We start from the raw sequence: 27540 nt of genomic DNA, 5'->3' as shown, positions 1-27540 counted from the left end.
GACTGGACAAGTTTTGAGGTTGCCATCGGGATCGTATTCCTAAGTGATATCACGGAATTAGATTAGATCTAAGTCCGTGGTGATATGAATATAGCATGTTTGTCATGATTTTATTTAGACATATTGTATTCCCGATTTTAATTAGCAATGGGATTGGGCACAAGTTGAACAACTAATACGAAGCCTACGAAGCCCTTTTCCTGTTTGGCATGCGCATTAATTTCCTATGTTTTTTGTTGTCATTACCCCGGTTCTCTCTTTGAGAACGTGAAATTACTTGGATTCGCTAGGTTTATATGCCACCGGTCAAATCGAATCACAGATTTTCGATTTCTTTCATTCAATTGTCCGTCCGTCCGTCCGTCCGTCCGCCCGTCCGTTTGTCAATTCATTCATTGGGCCTGGAGGGATAGAAAATAGTATTTGACTTGAGCAGAGACTTGATTGAGGGCGCTTGTTTCTATATATTAATACAGCAAAGCATATGGAGCATGGCAAAATGTAAATCAAACATGTAATGAATATTTCTTGAAAAACCCCATTAAACACAAAAAATATTATAATTGGTGGCAAGCCTTCTTGGAAATATGAGACTTTTTTGTTTTGTATTACATATCTTTTATTGCCGAAAAGTTCAAACGAACGCGGCCTCAAAATGAGTGAATGTAAGTGACGTCAAAACTGAAAGTATAAGCGAATTCTTCTGTTGGCTCTGTTAGTCAATGTTGCTCAACTTGTTCTGTTGAATGTTGTAGGGAAGATCGGGCGAGTTTGGGCCATTTTTACACCATTCGGAAGAGAATTTCGAAGTCTTTCGTGATTTTCGTATTTTAAGAGTTATAAAACTCTTTTTTTTCTGCCGGACGATTGGATGGCCGAACGTGCCCCGCCTTTGGGGCACTTTTGGACAGATATTCTGGGGCAGGTACGGCCCACATCGGAATCGGATAATCATGACGTCATAAAACATGCAACGTCAGAGTTCCGCCAATTATACGTCTTTTGATGTGTTGCATGGGACAGACCTGCCCCAAATTGATATTATAATAAATTCGTATATTACAGCAACATGTAAGTCAGTGCTAGGTTTTTATGTAAACGATCATATTAAGCTTTCCATGACGAAAATAATTAGCAATTCGCGATCACAGAAAATTCGCAAAACCCAGCAGAAAGGAGTGAGGTCATCATGTTCTTTTTACCCTCGCAAAAGTAGCTCGGTCTCTTATTAGTATTGAATCAAATAATTTATAGTACATAGCTAAATTGATCATGTTTTTAATTGAATTAAAGATAGGTAGTATAAGATAAATTAAACTTATATTCTATATTGAATAGAACTGATATTCAATATTTTCGACATGTTCAATTAGGCCTATATTAGAGGAGTTGTATTTGTATCTTTTTTTTAGTTTAACCATATNCCAATATACATTTGACATGACATTACAATAATGACAATAAATATATACAATTGTTATTACAATTTGAACTCAAAATCTCTTGCTGGATTTAATAAAGTTTTGCACAGATCTAAAAATGTTTGAGTTAAGGTCCACGGAAAATTGTGAATTGCCAAACAAAAGAATTTCTAAATTTAACGCAACATTCAAATTAATCAAATTTTGAACCAAAATACGTCTTTCGTTTGTAAAAAGTTGACATTCCATAAAATAGTGAAAGACATTCTCACAAGGATGACCACAATAACAAGATGCACTCTCAACAAGGTTAACTCTAAAAAGGTCATAATTAAGGGAACTGCACTGGTGTCGGAGCTTAGTATGCAAGATGGTAAGTTTACGATTTCCGGTTTTAAAGTGAATAGGTGGACTTGACTGAATATTTGATGTTAAACAGGATTTGAATGAATTAATAGAGGGTAGGGATCGAACCGAATTGTCTAAGTTATTCCAATAGTGAAGAGTAGAAGGTAGAAAAGAAGAATTAGTAAGAGATAATCTGAAAGGAAGAATCCTATAGTTATTATTGTTACCGTCGTAAAGCGTAACGATTATTTTCTCCAGATAAAGGCGGCAAAAGATGATTGAAGTAATCAGGAGTTAAATTATTATGCATCTTATACAATAGTTGAAGTTTCCTCCGTTTTCTGCGATTAGATAAAGTTTCAAGACTAGTTTCGTAATATAAAGTATTAATAGGAGTATATGAAGGAAGTCCTAATATAATGCGAGCAGCTTCACGTTGGGCTTTTTTAACTTTTCAGATTCAAAAACAGTGCAACCGTCCCACAACTCACAAGCATATTCTAAAACAGGTAAAATAAAAGTCTTGTAAATTATTAAAAGAGCATCCCTACTTAATAAGAGTTTCAGTTTCCATAAGTCATTAATTTTCTTCATAACAGAAGTGTAAATTCCATTTACATGATCCCCCAACTTTGCATTCGAATTAAAATTTACCCCTAAATGTTTATGACAATCTGTAAAATTTAAGACTTTCCCATCAAATTCTAAATCTTAGTCTTCTTCGATATCGATTGAATTCGAAATAAACATTACATCTGTTTTTTTCAGGATTAAAATTAACCAACCAGGTTTTTGACCAAGTATTTGTATCTATACCGACTTCCGTATATATGGGTTGGACTTCCGTATATATGGGTTGGACTTCCGTATATATGGGTTGAAGATAAAATAAGGTTCAATGCAATTGAAGATAAACTGGTATACACGCATATCATTTGAAAACAATTGTAACTGAATTGATGATTTCGTTAATGACAGAACAAAGTTGCTTCAATTCAATAACTTTATTCAGAAACGTATAATACATTTACAGTTATTTGAAGATAGGTACAATTATTAGAGGATATGTTAGTTTGACGCTCCATAAATTTATATATTTAGACCTATAAGTATTTTGTCAAAGTATTAAAACGGGAAGTTTACCGTGTGTGGCCTATTGTCATAATTACGGTAACGTACCAACCTCTCTTTTCGCGGGTTCTGATTCTAATTTGACCTATGACCTCATGTCACATGATGCGGATACACTGACAGCAAACAGGAAGCCATATGCCTTGGCGAGTGAAAGTGTTCGCGTGTTTGAAAGCTACAGACATTTGAACTGAGTGATACAGTTGGAACATTGGTGGGAAATGGCGACTGACGAACTTGCAAAGAAACTCGAGAGGAGAGTGAATATCAACGAATCAGGGGAGGATGGTGCGGAACCTGTTCTTCCGTCTATGCAAGTGTGGAATCCGTATACAGAATTCAAGGAGTTTACACGGAAAGAAATTCAAGGTTTTCAGAAAACTTTCAATAAGTAAGTTAAACATTCTCCTTGGGATTCTTGATTTCTCATGATTCTAGGAAGGTGCATGGTTGTTATGTTATGCATAAAGATGGCTGTTGTCAAATTCTAGATAGGTCTGGTACTCTCTACATGTGCAGATCGTCTGATGGTATAATGTCACTGTTTTCAACTCAACCACGTGTGTTAGGGAAACCCGGATAATTTAATGTTGTAACAGGCTGACAGTACATCATACATGTCGGCATCCCAATGAAGACCGTATAGTTACCACGTAATTCACCATTTACATAAATTAGCATCTACATAATTTTGAGATAAATCTGTGCTTATCTGTTTCAGCACACATTATGAAGCTTTAATTGCTTTAATAAAAAATAACTCGTAATAGATGCACACAGATGAAATTTAATAAATCTTGTGAAATAAACAGTTCATGGGGTAATCATTAAAACAGTTTATAGTCAATGAGTAATTTTATAGAAAATAATTAATAATTTATGTAATTATGAAAAATTATAGTTGGAAATGTAATGTACAGTCACAGACTTATATAATTAGATCCAATCTATTTCCGTGGTACAGGGAAGAAATTTAAAGGAGGGAAACTATGACATAAAATTATAATTATGAAAGTTAAATTTAGTTGTACAGATACTGCAATTTAACAAAAAAAGTCATTGTAATTTGTGTTAAATTAAAAAGATGTTCACAGTGTGTGTTGATTATCTGCACAGATCATTAATTGATCATCATATATTATTGTGTGACTTTCAGATTTTATAAACAGTTATTAACCTAATGCAGAACACAAAACTGTGGATATAAAGCCACCATTAATTTAAATATTGTGTGAGAGACAGCATGTGTATGTAATCTAGGATGGCTTGCTGCACTCTCACTCTAGGAACTATAAATTAATTGTAAAAATAAGAAATAACAATGGTATATTCCTGCAAACTTGTATGGAAAAAAAATCAAAATTTTAATTTCAAAGAAAATTAAAACCACTGTGTAGTAAGTACAAATTATTTATGATAATACACAAGGAGTTATACACTGACACTGTGTGAAAAGATGCACTCTATAAGGATGAGTTGACTTGTCGTGAAACAAATCTTCCCCCGCAGGATGTTGATGAAGTCCTCAGTATAATGAGATTGCCATGTTTTACACTACTCTCCTAACCTTTGACCCCTCTTAACTTTTTGTCAAATTAACATATGAACAGGGAAGTACAATTCTACAAGCTTGATTCCTGGGGCTTGTATATATATATATAAATATATGTGATGTCACAGCTAATGAACAATTTTAATATTCGCAGCAAATTGCTCTGAAAATTTAGCTCTGACAAGTAGAATTTTTCAAAATCTGTCTCGGAGCTAGTAATTGAAATAAACCTGTACACCCCACCAGATCTAACCTAGATGTGTTTATAAACATCATATTGTTAATGCTTTTCTCCCTTACATAATAATTGGATTTGGGAATTTAGCAGATTTAGGAGAAATAGATCTTCAGAATTTCCCTCAGGGGAAACACAGCCTTATGTTACAGTTGTATATAAATACAGCCCCACATATAGTGTTGTATATGATGAGTTGACAGTCCAAGTTATTGTACATGATTCATTGTGAATTCAACCAATGTAAACAAGCAAGTGTTGACTAACAGGAAATGAGACAACATTGTGACGTCCTGTAGACATGATACATTGGGGTTATAAACATACCTAGTCCTACCCTCCGCCAATTTCCTCCCAGAACTAGATATGTGATAAATAGATTCAAAACTGATTAGTCAGACATACACAGGTAAAAAGTCACAAAACAAAATAAAAAATGGTTAAATTGATGCTCTATCAACTGATAACACTTGATTGTGTAACTTGAGCTAGCTGTATTGCAGTACAGTGGTTAGCTATTAGGCCAGATAAAGCAAATCTTGTATCCCTGTTAATCTTATAGCTATCCTAGATTTTTATGCCTACCCTGAAGTTTTTATTGGCATTCATTCATATGCACTGTTAAAGTCACAACTCCTGCTCTACATGAGCATAGTTAAAATATTTTCCAAATAAAAAAATTGCCTTCCTTCTTCCTAGTAACTTATTCTTGCCTTCTTTTTCTGAGGATGATAGTGAACAAATATTTTTCTTTTTGGCCTTACATGTACTTTAAATAATCAACTACATACTAATATTACAGGAACAACTTCCTTGAGATACATGTTATGTAGTAATACTACATCTCAAAGAAGTTTCTCAAGGAAGTTGTTCCTGTAATGTAGTAAGTGGCATATTGCAACGAAGATGTCATTTATATCATTTTTGTATACCAGTATATACCGTATTTGACCCACAGGTAATAAGGGTGCAGGGTGATTATAGAAGGGGCCTAAATAAGTGAACAGGTATCTAGAGTTCTCTTCTACAGATTATATATACTAACAGTTAAGGAGGTATGCTAGGGTGAGTGTGTGTTTTTAACAACAAATTGAAGTACTCAGAAATTTTGCGATAAAAAAAGTTAGGAAAACAAATTTGAAGGCTTAATTTCACCATTGTCATGAGAAAGTGACTCCTGCCCCACCCTGAATTTCCAACATCTTACTTTCATATACATGTACTGTATGGAACAGTGAACCTACAGAACAATAAATAACATGTCTATACAATTTACAGAACTAATATGCAGTTTTTGAAGTATTAAATATTAATAGACTAAAGCCATTTGTACAGTGCAGTAAGCTATGTTGGGATAACAAACATATTCTACCAAAAAATCAATTAGCCAAAAAACATGGTCCACAAAGCAGATTGAAAAAAGTCAATTAAAAGAAATGAGCACCAGCTGGGTGGCAGCTTCACATGACCATGTGGAGCGGGGTAGTGTTACCATGGGGAACAGGGTTTCCTGATCAAGGCATAATATTTACATTTCTACTGAACTTGGACTCAATATACCTACTTAACATTTTAAAGGTTATTTTCAATGAACATTTCAGTTGGCGTATAAATACATCAGCATATTATCAACCTGATTACTCTGTTATTCTGCGGAGTGCAGGAAGTAGTTCCATTCATAGTTTGTTTTCATTTTTTTTTTTTTGTCAGAAGTATTCAATTGAATTCAAAAAATAATTTACATCTTAATTTGCTTATTCATCTTACCAGGACGACGTCTCACAGTTAGTGATGACGTCATAAGTTTTGATACCTTCTGTGGTGTTAGACTTAAGCTTCCACAAGACTGATATTTTAGAAATTATCCCAACATATATCAATATTTCTCTGAAATATAAGGATAGAATCCCATTTTGTTGAGGTTTATGGGGTATAAACCTCAATGGGTCTTGAGACAAATTCACATAAAATTTGTCTCAAGACCCATTGAGGTTTATACCCCATAAACCTCAACAAAACAGAATTCAATCCTTAAATGAACATTTTGCTCAGGTTACATTGAAGTTTTCCTCCAAAAATTTCAGGAGTTTGAGCTTTATTTAGTGAAACAGATGTGTTGAGTGAAGGCAACTGTAGGTTTTCAGTTTTATATTGCTTGATCGAATGTAGTCACTTATAGGACATGGTTGAAATACACTGAGGGACTTGTGTGATAATTTACAGTAATTGGTTTGAAACATGGGTGTAGAAGAGCTATAATTAGGTTTATCTCATCTCTAAAATGTAAAACATCTGGGCAGCAGATATTATTGCAGTGGGAGTTTAAATGGCTGGTTGGCTTTGGATGACTTCCCTGTCAGTGGGGTATGATTGTTACCTGTACATAGTTAAGTATTTATAATTCTTGTGTATTTAACAGTTTATATTATGCATGTGCATTACCCCAAACTTCCTTTCTGGTATGGTATATAGGGGTATCAAAATGCTACCTTTCACAAGGGTTGGAAACATCCAATGCAATGTCAAATCTGAGTGTCAACTTTATATCTTGAACAAATCTGTAACAAGCTTCAAAAAGATCAATGTTTTTCAACAAAAAAAATACAACAGTCTGCTCCCACAAGAATTGGGAACTGGGCATTTTTTTCATTTTGGGAATATATTATGGCTGTACCAATAGGCAAAATTCCCACTAGATATATTTATATGCTATTGACTGTAGACTGTATTTGAAAATCTGAACACATAGATATGTACATATGTGTGTACTGTTGATTATAAGGTAACCAGACTTGGTCAGCTACACTGGTCATAGATATGTACATATGTGTGTACTGTTGATTATAAGGTAGATTATCAGTTTGTAAGGTAACCAGACTTGGTCAGCTACACTGGTCATATATGTACATATGTGTGTACTGTTGATTATAAGGTAGATTATCAGTTTGTAAAGTAACCAGACTTGGTCAGCTACACTGGTCATAGATATGTACATATGTTTATATACTGTTGATTATAAGGTAGATTGTCAGGTTGTAAGGTAACCAGACTTGGTCAGCTACACTGGTCATCTTAGTTCTGACCACATCCTTCTGATGACTTTGATTCACTGGTCATAGATCAAGTACTGGAGGTCAAACTTGACCCTTCACCTTCCATTTCCAGTGTCCGATATCCTTTGTTTACATTTTGAAATCTCTCCTCTAGATTTCCTTGTCAGAATATTAAATGTTATTAATACATCCTTTATCAACACAGAAATTTCACAAATTTGATGTTTGCTAAACCAGTGTGAATGTATTGAAACACTACATATATATATTGCATACAATTTGCATCATCATAATCATTGTAAATGTTTGTATACTGCAAATACTTGATAGTAATGGGACGAGTGTTTGCAACATGCCAAGATATATGTCAAATTCCTATTTATGATGGTATACAATACAGTTGAAACAAATTCCTCAATTTATGGTTTAGCAGAACTGTTTCATACCATCGTAAATGTTAAAAAAAATACATTTCAATGTTTATATTTATGTTTGAAGCAACAAAGGAAAACCTGTTTTTATCTTTCTGGTTGGTTTCTTTTGGTTCCAAAGAAGTTTTTACCAAATGGTAGAACATCCATTTTTTGTTGAAAGAGACAGTTTTATATTCCATATGGATACCATTCTTCGTCATGCGACATGCACCGATGGGAAACACCCCATAGATAGAGAGACCTGAATAGATTCCTACCAAGAAACATTCCTGGTTTAATAGTTCTTTGTGTTCTGCCGTGATAATATCCTTTTTATTGGTAGGTTAATTAGACCAGGAGGTTTTCTGTACAATGGAAATATAAATATCTCTATGAAACAATATCAGTGTTAGCTAGGCATCAGTTCTATACTGTGTGTGACCTTCAACGCCAAGATAACGGGAATTGCCGTAATGATCTAATAAACCAGCCCATTGTGCATTTTGAATTCATCACATACATCAAAAATATAACATACATCACTGAACAGTATAACTTAAAACAGAAAGTTATGTATGGGCTTAAAATGTCATAAAGAATTTGTTGTTGATCAGCAGAATTTGTGTTTGTTCTATATTTCACAAGGGCTTTGGGATGTGCAGGGACATATATACACAATGGAATAAACGTTCATTTGGTACAACTGTGATGGTCAAGGTCATTTCAGCGACAAATCTTCTTAAAATCTGCAATGATGAGTCTTTCACTATCTTCTCCTGCACAACTTTAACGGAAACTCCATCTGGCATGGCGTTTTGATATTCTGTGCAAGTGTCCTTATTCTATGTAAGAAATAATCTTGAACAGAATCCGGGGTCCTGTACGGCTTTCCATACTCTGCTGATATCTATGTGTTTACAGTATTAGATGTTTTTACATAAACAAGGTAAAACGAGGGCATCAATCTAGCGCTGCTTTGTGTTGTAGGGGAAATTAATTGTGTAATAAGACTACGGCACCCTAAAGCCTGGTAAGATTGTATATCATTTCCAAACCTGTATCATTATTTCATGCAGTTAATTTACATGCCTGCCATATATGGTGCATTCTGATCATTTCTTGCCATTCTATCCAATGTTACAAAGTTTCCTCCAAAGTCGGGAATGGACCATCACCCAGCTTGCTACAGAGGACAGATAGTCTCTCCAAGATGAGGGGCAATACACGTGAATGCCGTGGAGCTGGATGGTTAAAATTGAGACTAAAACCTGCTAGTCTGTGCTAACCAGGCTTTTGTCCCAGTGTAGGACCAGATTTCATCATTAGCTACAATGTTGGCAGTGCCTTGATCACAGGCGTCATATGCTAGTTGTCTGCCCTTTGAAGATTCCCTTGGCCCTATGCCTCTGTATCATGTTACTCATCAGCTACACATGTACCACTATTCTGTAGAGTATTAAAAGTCAAAATATCAAAATAAATAAGACAAATGCTGAGCACTTACTATTAACCTAAATATTTTTTACTTTTATTATCAATTCAAAAATTACATAAAATGAGATTGTCACGTTGTTGAGAGAAGTGATCTTTATGTATCCAGGTTTTACATACGGATAGGTCAACATTTCATTGGCAATGTTTTCTGACGAAACAAAAATTAGGTTTAAAAATTGGCTTCCTTCCTACTGTTTCAAATTAGATTTCTTTCCAAGGCTCAAAAAACCCATCCTTCATATGTTTGTGGTTCTGCTTGAAGTGTTTTGAAATTTAATATACATTCTTAAAACACTCCTTGAATAGTTATGTATTACAGTTGATTCATTGAATAAGATTCAACAGTTCAGTATGAATAATAAAGGCTTTGTTTGTTTTGAACACAAGCACGAATTGAATTTTTTTATTAGGTCACCTGAGACAAAGTCTCAAGTGACCTATTGCGATCGTCTTTTGTCCGTCGTCGTCCGTCGTGCGTCCGTAAACAATTTACATTTTCGACTTCTTCACCAAAACCCCTGAGCCAATTTCAATGAAACTTTGCAGGGACCTTCCATGGACAAAGGTCAACAGAAATAGTGGCCTGTTTAGTCCAAAGCCCCCAGGGGCCTAAGGGGCGGGGCCAAAAAGGGTCAAATTGACTGAAATTTCAAAAATCTTCTTCTCAAGACCCAGATATGGTAGAATCAAATGCTCTTCATAGATGGAAGGGTCTTAAGGTTTATGAATCTAGGGTCTCACGTTTACCCCCTGGGGAAGGAGGGGGGGGGGCGAAATTTATTATGGTTTATAATGGTAAATGGTACTTTGAATATTACATGTTAATAACTTGATTGGAATTATCACCTTGAGTTGACAGTTTGATACTTTGAAAATTTTGAGCCAGCCCTACCCCCAAGGGCTGTAGGGTTGGGCTCAAAGGAGTCAGTGTGCTAAAATTTCTTCATTTTCCTTGTTTAGAATCAGATGTGCTAGTTTCAAATACTTTTTAGTCTGAAATCTGTATGCTAGATATTGAATAAGGTGGTTTTATTGTTTTTTGTCACTTTGAATATTATTTCTGTTCATGTTAAAAACAAAATCAACTCTCTGTATAAATATATCAGGTGACCGTTAAGGCCCATGGGCCTCTTGTTTTTTGAAAACATCTCTTTCCTTTGTCAAGCAAATAGTGTAAATGGCCAGTACTGTTGTGACTTTAAACCACTGAAAACAATCATTTAACCACAGTGTGATTTGGCACACTGGCTTTTAGTAAGTTGTTTTTTGTCTCGCCTCCTCGAAATGGAAGCGAGATTTAGGTGTTGCTTTTCAGGCGGCGGCGTTATCAGGAAGCTTTTGCGTTTAAGTTGGTTTCTCTGAAAGTACATCTCAACCCATGCATCAAATGCTGGATGTGCCCTACCTTTCATGGTCCATTGACTTTGTCAGCATCTCCATCAACATTAAGTTTTTGCATTTAAGTTAGTTTCTCTGATATGTGCACTGATGGTCAAAGCGGGGCACAGGCAAGACATGTTAATCTGAATGGCTTGTTTTTATCAAATGCAACATGAAGGATCATTTGAGCAAATTAATCTTCAGAACAAATACACTAGAAGGCAAACAAACAGTGATGCATATATATTATATATATATAGAGAGGACTTGTGGAACTGGACAGGGTCAATCGTCGGCAACCAGGTAGCTCAATTGGTTTGAGCGTCCGTCTAGAGTTCGGAAGGTCCCGAGTTAGAACCTTGGTCTGGCCAATGCATTTCTCTTTCTCCTGTTAAAAATTTGGTGCTCAACGAAATATACCAATGGAAGGTGGTATATGGTCTTGTGTGTCTTACGGGTCAAAGACTTTGTTGACGGAGCGAGGAATGTATCGGAGCTGGACTTTGAACCATGTTGTAAAAATGTTTAGTGAGTTAGTGATAAATATTGGAATGAAACATGGCATAGCAAAAAATATCTGAACCCTTTTACCACTGTAGACCATAATGGACTCATCTATATCAATGCATTGTTGAGTCTACTAAAGTTACATGGGGGTAAAAGGGTTAATCTGATACGGTACAAAAGGAAGGATAATGGAGAAAAAACACATTTAAACAAATTTTGTCATTCATGGATTTAAGGCTATTAACTTCAAAATAAAAATGATATCTTTGCATGCAATCAAGCATTTGAATTCTAAATTAGAAATTGAATCTACATAATATCTATTTTAACATTTTCATGTTTTCATTTATTTAGAATGTATATTATAAGACATACTATCAATTTAACATTTCACAGGGCACAACCATGTGTATATGTTTAACTGGAGTTTTGGTATTTGACGTTTTTATTTGAACGTAATTAATTGGATTTTAATCTTGAAGAAACCATGGGCATGCCGTTACGATAAATACATCACAGGACAGTTGGGACAAGGGAATGATTGTGTAACAACTTAAAATAGAAACCAACGATAGCAGAATCCTCAAAAACACTAAAGATAGTATAACATTAAAAAAAAGGAAATAAGTTTGAATGTTAAAATGAGAGAGAGCAGCTTTTGTGTTCTGCTACGGAGTCTGAGCCATTATCTAGCCAGGCTTATAGTAGCCTGTGTTACTAGAGAGGTGGTATCTAGTAAGGGTAACAGGGTAACACTGGAGGGGTGTAGAGGCTATCTAGGGTGGTCACAGCGCGTGTAAGGGCACCAGAACACTTGACATTCTGTCAGTATGTGTCTCCCTATGCTGTCTTTATATCTTTGGGAGGTGTAAAAAGAAACTACACAACATGATATTGGTTACAAACAGCTGACAGTTTGCCTGTTTTTCAATGGCAATCACATTACAAACAACTAACTACACAAGACTGCACATTTGTACACAGAGTTGTACTATACAAGACTGATTGCATGTTTTTATAGAACACAGGATTGAATTAGTAATTACACTAAAAACCTGTAGTAGTCCATCTACACTGAATCAATCAATGGCAACCAGGTTGATCAGAGCGTCCGTCTACATTACAGCGGTCCTGGGTTTGAATCCAGGTTTCACCGTGTGTTTTTTCTTTTCTGTTAACATAAGTAACCTTATTCAACAACCTCCGAATGTATTTTCTAAATCAGAAATACAGTGTAAATAGTGGTGTTTTTTTCTATCAATTATGATTAATAATCGAGAGAATTTTCTAAGTTTACTGATTACTCTGTATATATTTTACAGATTATCATATTGAGAGTTGTTGCTGGGCATGTAAATGACTATGTTTTTGAATAACATCAGATGTTGTCATGTTAGTGCCATACTGTTCCTATGCTACTCTTGGTTAATTAAAGAGTCATACCCCAGTATCTCTTATTACTTGTGTAAAATTATTCCTGTGCTGTTTCTATCCAAGTGATGCACCAAGTGGTCTTGTCTGAGCGTTCATAAACTTGATGAATGGCAGTGGTGAGGTAGTGGTGTCTTGTTAGGCAGTGGTGAGGTAGTGGTGTCTTGTTAGGCAGTGTTAGGCTATTGCAGTGATGTATGCGTATGATGTATGATGTACAGCTATGTATAGCGATGTTGACAGCTACACACCACACTACACACCATACCATGCTCGGGATACAAGGCTGTGCTGTAGCTGTCCCAATCTTAGCTCCACTGTGATTATGTCTGTCTAATATAAGTTGTAACATTTTATGCCTTAGATCTGAACTGGATTGTATGTAGTACATGTATATCTTATACAATAGATGACATAAGGCCACCATTAAAAAAATATTTGTTTGCTGTTTTCCTGCCAACCCACTAAAAAACCTTTATTCTTCTTCTGAGGATGACCTTAAGTATGGAAACCCTACTATAGGGGTAACATGGTAGATATTTGTAAAGCCCTGGGAGTTTATAGATGATCTGTAGAGGTTTGTTCCTTGTGAGTTATGGTACAGTCCAACCTGCTCATGCAGTCACCATCATTAAGGGGAGACAACCTGTGTTAAATAAAAAGACACAAGTTTTAATGTTCCTTAATGTTCCTTAATGAAATGAACTTACCTTATAATACCACCTGTGCCAAGAGAAAACTTTCGGAAATTCTGATGGCTGGTCTGTTGATACAGGTTTAACTATAGATGTTTTTACCTGGGCAAGTTTAAGGTTTAGGGCATATGCTCCCTTACTGTAACTTTCATATTCCTTCCATAACACTTTACTCGTATACCCCTCTTCCGTCGAAAAGTTTGTTCGGTCCCGACCGAGTTCGTACATATTCTATGCAAAGTTACCCCGGATTAGCTGAACCATTATTCCTCGAATACCCTGTATTCCTCGAACAAAAATTTGTCCATGACTCTTCATGGTCATAGTATTAATCCTATCTGTTCGTCGAACAGGTGTGACCTGTCACGCGTGACAGATATTTTACCTGTGTATCACAGGTATCGGCACTGCCCTCGGCATGTCTCTAGGCACAGGTTGCAGTTCACGCTAATTGTACTTAACAGGTGTCGGCTGGACGTCAGATAATTAGAGGATTAACGGCAGTATCATTAAGTAACTGTACTGTTACCCTGTTGTAGCTGCATTATCATTTTGTGTGGATATTTATTTTTTCCAGAAGATATTTTGACATCGATGATTTGGCGGAAGCGTTAATTCGCTTGGTGTGTAAAACTATATTTCAGCATGGCAGTATTAAGCAGAAATCACATAGTGGAATCCGACTAACTTCAAAGATATTCAAACTTAAATACGTCATAATTGATAATTTTTTATCAATCAACATTATGATCGCAAGGAATCCAGATTTTCTTCATTTTAAAATAATTGAAGAGTTCCTCTCGTTTTGATATTTTGTAAAATTAACTTAGCCGATTTACAGTATGTTGGACTATGTCAAAACGACAAGTACGTTACACATGCAGCTTTTAATTTTATTTACTTTCTTAACAGCGGTGGCCATATGTTTTCATTGTTTAGCTATTTCAAATCTTATTAAATGCTGTAATCTTGATTAAACTTCTTTTTTCTTCAATCATCTACTATCCGTGATAGTTCCAGTGCTTGCACTGTCTGTTGTCCCACCTGATACAAAAATGACGATTTCGGTCGAACCTCGGATTCGTTGAATACCATGTTTTTCTCGAACTATTGATCTGGACCCTACGAGTTCGAGTAAACAGGGTTTTACTGTAATTATATTTCCTGATATATTTCTTTTCCGAAGTCTGAAATTAAGAAGTTGGATAGATGTAACATCATTGAAGAAAACATGAAACACGTCTAGATTGCTAGTAGACTTAATTCTTTCCAGCAGAGATTCTATTGATTAGATTTAGATAGTTACTACATCTGTAGATCTGAAGTTTGTGGTATTATACCTAAAATAGAACCTTAAAGCTGTTTCTGTTCCTGCATGTCCTGGATTGTTTTATGTACATGTACATGGTAATTAACAAATCAATGTAACCCTGGTTTGTATACACGGATTTGTAGAATTAAAATGGGTTTTTAAAGGTTAATCAAATGTTAACTACCAAAAGTCTATAAAATTGAGAAATAAAGAGGACTGAGTTGATAAGAAAATGTTTCCCCTAGCTAAGTTAAATGACTGACTAGTGTGCTATAGTTGTGATTTCTGGCCTCCGACCACAATTAATTTCCTTATATGTTCTTAAAAAAACTTTTAAAAAGTTCTGTAAATTTGCTCAAGACCTGATCTGTTTAGGTTTTGTTCAGCTATATAAGACACATTTGTGATGAGCTGCAAAACTATTCATGCCTGGCAATTTTTAAAGATAATTTAGTTTTGTCAACATAACCCCATTGTTCAATGATTATCATATATATGACCCTGAAAAACATGCCATATAATTCCACAAAAATAAATTTAATACAGATTAATCACCCATGTTAATTAAAGGGGAATAGATAATTCTTTATTTTGGTATGACATACAGTTTCATTTCATTCATATAAAAGAAATAAAAAGTCTTTTAAAATTGATCGGAATGCACTACATTCATGTACAACGAACCGAAAGCATTATCTGTGGTCTGAAGAATGATATTCAGAGGGGCTGTTGTCAAATAAAATGATATAAAACAATCTTCATTAAGTATAATGAAGATAGAAAGAAAATAACGATTTGGGAAATGTGATATTAACCAAATTGTGATAATAAACAATATGATATTAATGAAATTCACACTATATAGGAAGAAAATTTGTCAGAAAAATACAATTTTCTCTGTAATGTGATGTAGAACTGAACATGCAATTGTTATCAGTTGACTATAAGAAGACATGATTTGCCGTTCCAGGTATGATACGGGCCGAGACAAGTTCATTGACTTTGAGGAGTTGAAAGTAATGATGGAGAAACTGGGGGCAGCTCAAACACACCTGGGACTCAAAGCCATGATAAAGGAGGTTGACGAGGACAACGATGGAAAAATCAGTTTCAGGGAGGTTTGTAATTAATGTCAGTCCAGCACCTAATTTATTTCTCTTCATAAAGATTCAGACCAGTCACCATTTTCTCAAAGGTTATATTCGGCCCATTCCCCAGCCCCAATTTCTCTGAAGAAGGGTTCATCAAGTCCTTGATTATGTCTTTTAAAAAGATTTGTTTTGTGCCTGTTTATCACGACCGCACCTACACTTGTATAATTCCAAAGAAGCTTTGCCTTGCTCATTTTGTATCGTCATACAGTTAGGTTCTAGCCCGTTGCGTATCTTCTGATAGATTAATCCTCACCCAATGTGTCGTTGCCCATATAATGGGACACACTCGGGTATAGGAATAGTCTTTATTCTAAACTCTGTGTATGGGAGATCAGCAGAATCTCTTCCAATTTTTTAGGGGAGACAGAAAAGCTTAACCTTAAATGTTACATTCTTCAATGCCAAGTCTGAATCTCGGGAGCACAATGCAGAATTATAAGGCTGAGTTTTTTCTGTCTAGCCCCCAAAGTGGGAAATGTATTTCCATTCATCCCAAAAACAAGCTTGTTGCAAAAGAATGCTTTTTTCACCTATCAATCACCTATAATTTGATTCCCTGACACGTCATATAGTTGTAAAAAGTAAATAATTCAATTGTAACAGCTACAACATAATGTTATTATGATTGTGGAAAGAACATAATTTAGTAGATTTACTTGTTACATAACAAGCGTGTGAAGCTTTTCTACACCTTAGGGGTTGATAGAGACATCACATACAGCTAAAATGACAAATGTGTGGAAACAAATTGATTGATCTACCTACATGTACAAGTAGAACAGTTATTTTATACGAAACAAGGGGAACTGACCGCTCATACACCTGTGGTCAAGTGTCCACCTCCATTTAGCCATAAACTACTAGGGCCATTATAGATGACAGTCCTGATAGATTGGTCAGTAGGGCTTATGAATGTGCTGTAGAGACTGTAAAGTGTCAGACATTTAATAGTATTACCTGTGTAATCTCAATAACGTGTCAAAACATTCGTGACAGGAAATGTAATACATGTACATATCAGTATTACTGAGTTTACCGTATAATGTATAAAATATACCCTGCTGTAAATGATTGAAAAGGTGATATGAAGGCAAGTATGATGAGAGTTGTAGTCCCTTGTCAAGTACAATGCATGTGATGTGCTGAAGACATAATAGATCAAAAGGTAATGTTGCCTTACTTTCATCTTCAATTCATATATATGTATAACCTTTCATTATTAGCTCACCTGGTCCGAAGGACCTTGGTGAGCTTATGCCACACCGCAGCGTCCGTCCGTCAACTTTTCCTTTAAAACTACTAGTCATGAACGACTGAGCAGATTTTGACCAAATTTGGTCAGAAGCATCCTTGGGGGAAGGGGAACCAATTTTGTATAAATGTTGGGTCTGGCCCCCCTGGGGGCTGAGGGGCGGGGCCCAATTGAGGAAATATAGCAAATTCTTTAACATCCTTCTTCTTCTGTAGGAATGAAAGGATTTGTTCCATATTTGGGGTGAAGGGGAACCAATTTTGTATAAACCGTGGGTGTGTCCCCCAGGGGCCTAAGAGGCCGGGCCAAATAGGGGAAACATAGCAAATTATTCTTTAAAATCCTTCTTCTGTAGGAATGAAAGGATTTGGTCATATTTGGTGTGGAGCATCCTTGGGTAAAGGGGAACCAATTTTGTATAAACAGTGGGCCTGGCCCCCCCCGGCCAATTAGGGGAAATATAACAAATACTTTAATATCCTTCTCCTTCTGTAGGAATGACAGGATTTTGTCCATATTTGGTCTGAAGCGTCCTTAGGTAAAGGGGAACAAATTTTGTATAAACCGTGGGTCTGGCCCCCCAGGGGCCTGAGAGGCGGGGCCCAATAGGGGAAACATAGCAGATTATTCTTTAAAATCCTTCTTCTGTAGGAATTGGTCCATATTTGGTGTGGAGCATCCTTGGTAAAGGGCCCAATAGGGGAAATATAGGTAAAACCTTTATAATCCAACTTCTACCATAGGGATTAATGGATATTTTTCTAATTTAGTCTGGAACATCCTTAGGCAAAAGGGACTCAATTTTGTATAAACAGCGAGTGTGGCCCCCCTGTGGGCAGAAGGGAGGGGCCCAATAGGGGAAACAGCAAATTCTTCAAAATCCTTCTTCTGTAGGAATGACAGGATTTTGTCCAAATTTGATATGAAGCAGCCTTGGGTGAAGGGGAAACAATTTTGTATAAGCAGTGGGTGTGGTCTCCCAGGGGACAGAAGGGTGGAGCTCAATTGGAGAAATAGAGGTAAACCCTTTAAACCCCTACTTCGACCATCAGGATTATGGGATTTTATCCTTATTTAGTCTGGAGCATCAATAGACCAAGGGGACTCAATTTTGTATAATTGGTGATTAACGGCATTATCATTAAGTAAATGTACTGTTACCCTGTTGTAGCTGTATTATCATTTTGTGTACATGTTTACTTTTTCCAGACGATGTTTTGACATCGATGATTTGGCGGAAGTGTTAATTCACTTGGTGTGTACAAGCATATTTCAACATGGCAATATTAAGCAGAAATCACATAGTGGAATCCGACTAACTTCAAAGATATTCAAACTTAAATACGTCATAATTGATAATTTTGTTATCAATCAACACTATGATCGCAAGGATTCAAGATTTTCTTCATTTTAAAATGATCGAAAAGCTACCATGAATATAATGGTATTTCGCTGATAAAAAGTTTCAAGTTTTTGATTTGCATAGGGGAGTGTCAATGTGGTGTCATGTACAAGTTTATCTACTGTCTATGCTGTTTACAGTTTAACACAGTTTACCGTATCTTTACCATACCGTAACTGACAATCGGGGTATAAACGGCCATTACATGTCTCCTAGAAACATTCACCAGCACACAGGAGATCTATAAAGTGGAGGGTTTAGGTGGTACAAGGAGTGCATTTTATAAAGAAGTTCTACTGATTAACAAACAATTTATTCCAAATGGTTTCATCTCTGAATATTTATTTATGTTATTCTTTACAATGGAGGGGGACATATTGTTTTATTACAAGCTTCAAATCTTATTTCACTCATTTCTCATGAAAGTTCATCCATCCAGGCCATAAAATTTGAGGTGAAAGTCACAATAAAACATACTATCCCGACCTAGGTATTTATATAACACAATGTAACTTACCCCATTAGCATACTGTTAGGTTACATCTGGAGGGTCCTGGTCGGATATATTAGTGTTAGACAAGTATAGGAGTAATATTGTCTGGTACAAGTATATCTCGAGTCGGAGCTAGAGGACATAGACCTTTGTAAACCATATCGTTCATGTTAAGTTATTTGTATATTCTTTGTGTCAGTGATCATAAATAGTTGATGTAATACAGGGTTAGGGGAGGGTAGTGTAAATCACGCCGACACCTGTCTTCCAGCCACGCTCCTACAGTTAGATAGCACAGAGTCACCACAGAATACTATACTTGCCAGGACTCCTAAATACAAAATATAGTGATAAAATACCATTTATTTCCTGCCTTGTTCGTGTGTAAAAATTTTAAAATTCCCAGTTGGGAATAACTGTCCGATATTGTATCTATAGTTACTACCGGTATATACTGAGAAACTTCCATCTAAGTAAAAAATTCACTCTTTGCCAGGATAATACATATTTGCCAAGTGTTAATTTCGCCTTCATGTTTAATTACTGTAGATATTATCTTGTTTACTTTTGTCCGCTGTAATGATGAATTTTGACCTCATTACGGTGGGCGAAAAAAGGATGAAATTAAACTGCAGCTTAAGTTTCTGGTATAACGTATTATTAAATAGTAAGAACCGTTTTCGGTATTAACCCATTCACCCCTACATATCTTAACTGGACTTGCCCAGTCTTTGGTTTGGTAAGGTTTAAATGTGAGTGTAGGGGTGAGTGGGTTAAGCAGTTGATCTCTATAGAGAGGTAGTCTTGAAATATATATGCTAGGCTGGTGGTTTACGGCAGGTTTCTCTATTCCTAAATATGTGATTGATTTTGATTTTCAGTTCTTGCTTATATTCCGGAAAGCCCGAGCCGGGGAACTTGATGAAGACAGTGGTCTGTTTAACCTTTACCAGAACCTAGAGGAAGTGGACGTAGACAAAGAGGGAGTGAAGGGTGCTAAAAACTTCTTTGAGGCCAAGGTAACAGTTTTATATTATCTCCCCTTGACATAGACAATGAGGGAATGTAGGGTGCTAAAAACTACTTTGAGGCCAAGATAACAGTTTTATATTATCTCCCCTTGACATAGACAATGAGGGAAAAGAGTGTAGGGTGCTAAAAACTTCATTGAGGCCAAGGTTACAGTTCTGTATTATCTCCCCTTGACATAGACAATGAGTGAAGGGAGTGAAGGGTGCTAAAAACTTCTTTGAGGCCAAGGTAACAGTTTTGTATTATCTCCCCTTGACATAGACAATGAGGGGCATGTAGGGTGCTAAAACTTCTTTGAGGCCAAGGTAGCAGTTCTGTATTATCTCCCCTTGACATAGACAATGAGGGAGTGAAGGGTGCTAAAAACTTCTTTGAGACCAAGGTAACAGGTTTATATTATCCTCCCTTGACATAGACAATGAGGGAGTGAAGGGTGTAAAAACTTCTCTGAGGCCAAGGTAACAGTTTTGTATTATCTCCCCTTGACATAGACAATGAGGGAGTGAAGAGTGCTAAAAACTTCTCTGAGGCCAAGGTAACAGTTTTATATTATCTCCCCTTGACATAGACAATGAAGGAATGAAGGGTGCTAAAAACTTCTCTGAGGCCAAGGTAACAGTTTTATATTATATCCCCTTGACATAGACAATGAGGGAGTGAAGGGTGCTAAAAACTTCTCTGAGGCCAAGGTAACAGTTTTGTATTATCTCCCCTTGACAAAGACAATGAGGGAGTGAAGGGTGCTAAAAACTTCTTTGAGGCCAAGGTAACAGTTTTATATTATCTCCCCTTTATGTGTGTAACATAAAAAGATACCAAATTTGTATGCAAATAAGCCTCCACCCCTATTGAAAGAAGATTGACAAAAAACAGGGAGGGGCTATATAATGAATTTTTTTTTCCATGCTGTTTTATGCTTAAGCCAAGGTTCCGTTAGTGCTTTACACAAGCTACACCAGTGCTATAATGTTCTTCAGTGCATTGAAGAGGTTAGCAAACATTTTAACTAAATTATAATTGCCTCATTAAAATTTTGTATCGTACTATTCCAGTCATTTGGTACACTTTTTAAAATTTCAAGCGCATTTTAAGATTTTGATTTTCTGCTGATTTGAAAATTTTATTTTATATTTGTGTATTCAAATGTATAAAAATGTAAAAAAAAATATCAGCAAAAACTAATGAAATTTTCTCCATAAGTTTTGAGTTATCTCAAAGGTTAGAAAATTGTGGAAACATGGGAGAGTGAAACATCTCTGAGATATCCAGAGTTTCTTGAAGCATATAGTACTATAATAAATAGCACTTTGAAAATTAAATTCTTTGCGTCCTCTTTCTACTTAATTATGAAAAAATAAAAACTTTTAATGATTTCTTTTCTTCAAACAGATTGATAAACAAACACAGGACAAAAAGTTTGAAAATGAGATAAAGAATGAACAAGAGGAAAAGAAAAAATTGCAGGAGGAAGCGATGGAAAGGAAAAAGGCATTCAAGGAAAAGGCCACTTTCTTCACACAGGCCGCAGCCAACAACTGACGGACAAATTAATAGGGACGTGTCCAGGCTACAGTGACTCGTCCAGATCTGACCTTCTTGTGACCTTGATGATCAAATCCTCACTTTAGTGTTATAATTAATTCACAACAAAACCTGTTCTACAGTAGAACCTGTCTTCAGAGACCACTGCTTTTGATAGACAGCTTTTACCTACTGTATACTTACTTAGTTTAGAGTACTCAAAGTTAAGGGCTTAATTGACACAGATGAACAGATATATCAACTGGAACACTCTCAAAACATGCCGTAGAAAACAGTCTACAGGAGTTTAGTTGGTGAAGTCATCAATTAATGCAAAATTTAAAGTCCAACAACAATGCTGAAATAAGATATATAAATATAAAATTTAGTTCTTTTACAACAATTATGAAACAAGTTATTTCAACTTACATTAATAACTCTTATTAGCCCAAATTTTAGCGTGCAGGGGGGTCTTAATGTGGGATTTAACGGAAGTACCCATAGAAAACCCATGTGACACCATACCTGTTAACGTCTGATCGGGGAATCAAACCCCAGCTGCTTTTGTGAAAGGTGAGTGTTATCCACGCCACCACCCGACCACCGTTAAATAAGACTACCACTAATATATGCACATCTACAATATCCAGACACTTGGTAATGAGATGCCCATTGAATGTGTAAGGAGCAAGAACAATGAATTGGTTGACATCTAACAGAAAAATCTCAGTAAAATTTCAATTGAAGATTTTTCTGTCCATTCAATTTGTATGGAAACCAAAATTTATGGGTCTCTAGATATGGTTGGTTTTATCACTTGGTCACTAAATATGGCAGTCAAGATCTTTGGGTCACTAGATATGGCAGTCAAGATCTTTGGGTCACTAGATATGGCAGTCAAGATATCGCTAGGTATATCAGATCAGATCGAGGATCATTAGATATGGTTGGTTTTATCACTGGGTCACTAGATATGGTTGGTTTTATCACTGGGTCACTAGATATGGAAGTCAAGATCTTGGGCTCACTAGATATGGTTGGTTTTATCACTGGGTCACTTGATATGGAAGTCAAGATCTTGGGCTCACTAGATATGGTAGTCAAGATCTCACTAGATATATCAGCTTAGATCGTGGATCACTAGATATAATGGGTATATCTCATGGTCACTTGATACATTAGGTGAGATCTGGGGTATCTACATATGGTAGACAAGATCTTCGGTGTCATTAGATATAGTGGGTAAGATCCCAGGGTCACTAGGTATTGTCGGTTAGATCTGGACGAGTGTGACTAGTAGCCATGGTTACATGTATACAATTTATACAAAAATATTCTACTTTCATCTAGACCACCTGGTAACGCCGACACTTACTTCAGTATAGTATTACTATAAACTGATCTTAGGAGTTCATAACTTAACTATTATTTAGTGAATCAAAACATGTTTTAGTGATGAAAGTATGTACGAGTTGTTGGTGGGTGTAACCGTGTTTATGGTGATATGTAAGTATACAGATCTAGGATAGTAGTTTCAACTGAACTATCATGTGAATATTGGTGCTTTGCATAACGACCCATGTTGGAAAATCTGAAAACAAATAGTATTAAACACATTATTTAAAACAAGGGTCATTTTGGAATGCCAGTGATTTTGTAAACCAATAGTTGTAAATCTTCCTCAGAAAGAGCAGTGTGAAAGTGTGTTTGATTGTGAGTCTGCTTCTTGTAAATTAACTTTCATTGTTATAAATTGCACTGTTGTCTATGTATCATCTGCAAGAAAAAATTGTTTGCAAGGACAGTTTTAATAATTTTGCAGCAAATCTACTATTTGATGTCATCACTGAAATGTAAATAGTGAAAATTTTCCTTTTGAAGAACAAATATGTTTCATATTGTCTAAACAAATGACAATGAATTGTACCATAGAAACCTAAACCTTATGTTCACCTTGGAAACCATTAACCTTATGTTACCTAAGGAACCATTAACCTTATGTTACCTAAGGAACCATTAACCTTATGTTACCTATAATAAGGAACCATTAATTGAAAAAAACCAATGACCTTTACTTAGAAATCAGTTACTTTCAGCAATGAATGACCTTAAAGTATACCTTATATACCGGAGAACCTTAGAAACCAATGACCTTGAACTTTGTGAATTATTCACCATTATATCTCCAATGTGTATCCAACTTGTCTTCAAACTCATAGCTGTCATTTTAGTACCTGGTTCTCCTAGTACCTAATGATCGTGGTGTTACAAGTTAGAACTCGGCAGTATCGCAGTATCCCATGTTACATACATTTGTACAGATAGGCCTGCATGCCCAGAGTGTTACGATGCCCCTTAGTGCCATGTCTATTTTCTGAGTGCTCTGTTTTTATAAACAACTTATACTTGAGAGTATGGTTTGAACCAGTTGGTTCTTGCTTTATTTGTAAATTTGTGGCATGAGTGTTAAGTACTATTGTATTCCTGTTTCTTAATGGGAGATACAGGACATTTTGTTAATGGGAGATACAGGACAATTTGTTAATGGGAGATACAGGACATTTTGTAAACATTCCTTTTCATGTAGAATCTCTATAATCAAAGTACATTTAATACTTAATAACTTTTTTTATTGGAATAAATTATCGGTGATTTGTTTTCACAGCAAACATTAGTACTATTCTCCATTGGTTTTCTAGTAACTGATTAATTGTGTTGGACCAATTGTTTATTAACACCCCGTGAAACAGTTTTTACTGATAAAGGTATTTCTGTTATCTGCTTAAATACCGTGGAAGAGCTGTTCAAAAGTTAACTATAAGAGAGGGGCCGGAGGCATTTTTTCAGAGATCTCGCCACCCATAAAATCTTAAAAGTGACCTAATAAAAGAAAAAGTAGGCAGGTCTGGTTTTAACTCCACCATCCATAATACATTATTACAGGTGGCTGCCACCTCCCCAAAACAATTAGTTATGAACTTAGTGAGGCTTTAAGCATTTTCCCCAGATACTTTGAGCATTATGCACTACACTGCAGTTGTCTCCCCTAGATTGTTCAATCAACGGCATTATTATCTGTTTATAGAAATTTTGGTTGAAAGTTTCTTCGTTATGCCCTGTTTGCCTCTATAACCTTGATGTAATCAAAATCGACAACCACTAGTATATCTGTTTTTAATTTTATGATTTTTTATCAGCTTGTACATGCACTGATTTATTAAATATGCTTATGTTTCACATTTGTTTTTTCTCATACCGAAATTTGACACTTGTCTATTTCCTGTCTCCTTATTTACATTTATGAAGTCTTTGTTGATCTGTAATAAGTACAGAAAAACTATGCCGTCTAAGATCTGATTAGCTGTAATACTGTACCACAGCTGTGATCAATGAACAGATCTGAACTATTATTCCCTCAAAAATCTTTCTTTAATATTTAATTTGCTGTTTATTTTAAGAATTCAATTGTTGATGAGGATTCTACTGAAGATGCAAATTTTAGATCAACTTGTACATTGTACATGTAACAGGTTTTCAAGTTTTTGACAACTTGTTTTAGACATGTTGATTCTGTATCCTGGTCACCCCCACCATTACTTACGCTTTATCGTATTCAACAAAATAATCTTGTACTCCAGACTTTGTTTTGTAAACTTGTACTCCAGAGCTTGATTTTGCAGGTGCTTCTGTATGAGTGGGTATTGATATATTTATCATTGTTGGGTTATGTATGTTATGTACATAAACATGGATGTGTAGTATATATAAAGAGGGTTTGAAATTTCAGGTTTGTATGTATATCCATGTGTCGCAAAATAGTAGATTTTGGAGATGTAGATTTTTGCAACATTTTTTACCTTATTACAAAATCATTTGATCACAAAGAAAATATGAAATAAAAGACAACCATAATTATAATTTAGAGTAAAATATATATTCTGTATATAACATTTAGAATTCACTCAAATCATACATAATATATATTTGGTAGTGTAAGTTTGACCATTATAGTTTGTATAGTGCATGTTTCAAAGACAAAAATAATCAAAAGTCTTGTTGAGTGTGTGGTATGTTGGTGGGGTTCTTTACCTTAGACTTCCTACTGCCACATCTGTACCAAGTTACCTGTGACATGACACGCTCACTAATAAGCCCACCCTATAGACAGAATTACAGTACAAAATTCTCATAAGCCTAGCTTTTCAAATTCATGTTTTGACTTCTTACATTCTTTGCATTTGCATAATAATAATTATGAAATATTTATGGAACAACAACTACCTGTATGTTAAAATCATTAATCTGCAGGGAGAACCATGGAAATTTTGTGACACAACACATTTGATATATTCTACAGTAGTGCTAAAACAGCTACAAAACTAAGACAGGGTTCAATTTAACATGTGCCATTATAGTGTTAAGTTTGATGGTGGATACTTGCCAAACACTTTTGATAACTTTTACGTTCAAAAGTAGAACTAAAGACACATGTGTGGTACTTTTAATATAAAAGTGTTTAAAAATGTTGCATACAAAAGGGGTTTTAAAATTGTACATTACAAAAAATGTACCAGACCATGATATAATATTGTAAACTTTGAACATATGTCAAGCATTGGCCGTCATAATGTAGTTCTTATTCATTCCAACTGCCATACAGTAGTGTACACATTATACATGTACTACAATTATACTATGAAATATAAAATCAAAAGGTTATCTTGCCCCTTTATCTTATTTGTAATTATACTATTTTTATTACATTAAATATTTACTTAAATTTTGTTATGTGTGCATGATACTAAGTTTGTGTAAACTGTATTGCCAGTTTTCTCATGATGAAATAGCCACAGATCAAAGGAAGTTGTTAGCTTAGGAAAGGGGCACAATAATTGTCATACCATTGTACTGTGTAACCATAACTAACTAATGCATTACATAATTATGCTGTACTGTTGAATTGACATTATGTAGTACATAATTAAATTATAGACATTGCATTGTTTGTTGTATAACATAATCAGGATGTACTGTAGACATGAAATGTTGTATAATATATAACATAATTGTGTTTTACTGTAGACATGAAATGTTGTACTGTGGACACGACGTTATGTGTATTGTATTACATAATCATGTCGCAGTTTAGACAAGACGTTGTTATAATGTATAACATAAATGTGTTTTACTGTAGACATGTATTACATAATTGTGTTTTACTGTAGACATGAAATGTTGTATAATATATAACAATTGTGTTTTACTGTAGACATGAAATGTTGTACTGTGGACATGACGTTATGTGTATTGTATTACATGATCATGTCGCAGTTTAGACAAGACGTTGTTATAATGTATAACATAAATGTGTTTTACTGTAGACATGTATTACATAATTGTGTTTTACTGTAGACATGAAATGTTATACTGTGGACATGACGTTATGTGTATTGTATTACATGATCATGTCGCAGTTTAGACAAGACGTTGTTATAATGTATTACATAATTGTGTTTTAATGTAGACATGAAATGTTGTATAATATATAACATAATTGTGTTTTACTGTAGACAAGAAATGTTGTACTGTGGACATGACATTATGTGTATTATATTACATAATCATGTTGCAGTTTAGACAAGACGTTGTTATAATGTATTACATAATTGTGTTTTACTGTAGACATGAAATGTTGTATAATATATAACATATTA

General features: G+C 35.2%; 1 protein-coding gene across 1 annotated transcript; it reads left to right on the top strand.

Annotated features, from left to right (window-relative positions):
- The first annotated feature begins 3006 nt into the window (after positions 1-3006).
- LOC110450347 (EF-hand domain-containing protein D2-like) lies at positions 3007-27240 on the top strand. Its single transcript, XM_021497828.1, has 4 exons — positions 3007-3291; positions 15943-16090; positions 20155-20292; positions 21695-27240. Exons 1-4 carry the CDS (start codon positions 3122-3124, stop codon positions 21842-21844), a joined length of 606 nt encoding a protein of 201 aa, XP_021353503.1. The 5' UTR covers positions 3007-3121; the 3' UTR covers positions 21845-27240.
- Positions 27241-27540: the final 300 nt, after the last annotated feature.

This window comes from Mizuhopecten yessoensis, unplaced genomic scaffold (genome assembly GCF_002113885.1).
Source record: "Mizuhopecten yessoensis strain PY_sf001 unplaced genomic scaffold, ASM211388v2 scaffold523, whole genome shotgun sequence".
NCBI classification, from domain to species: Eukaryota; Metazoa; Mollusca; class Bivalvia; order Pectinida; family Pectinidae; genus Mizuhopecten; species Mizuhopecten yessoensis.
The sequence above is the reverse complement of the archived record's forward strand: the minus strand, read 5'-3'. Positions and strand labels throughout refer to the sequence as shown.

Coding starts and splice junctions, on each gene's coding strand:
- LOC110450347 (XM_021497828.1), top strand. CDS start 3,122: ATGGCGACTGACGAACTTGCAAAGAAACTCGAGAGGAGAGTGAATATC. Junction 3,292..15,942: donor TTTCAGAAAACTTTCAATAA/GTAAGTTAAACA, acceptor TTGCCGTTCCAG/GTATGATACGGGCCGAGACA. Junction 20,293..21,694: donor AAAACTTCTTTGAGGCCAAG/GTAACAGTTTTA, acceptor TTCTTCAAACAG/ATTGATAAACAAACACAGGA.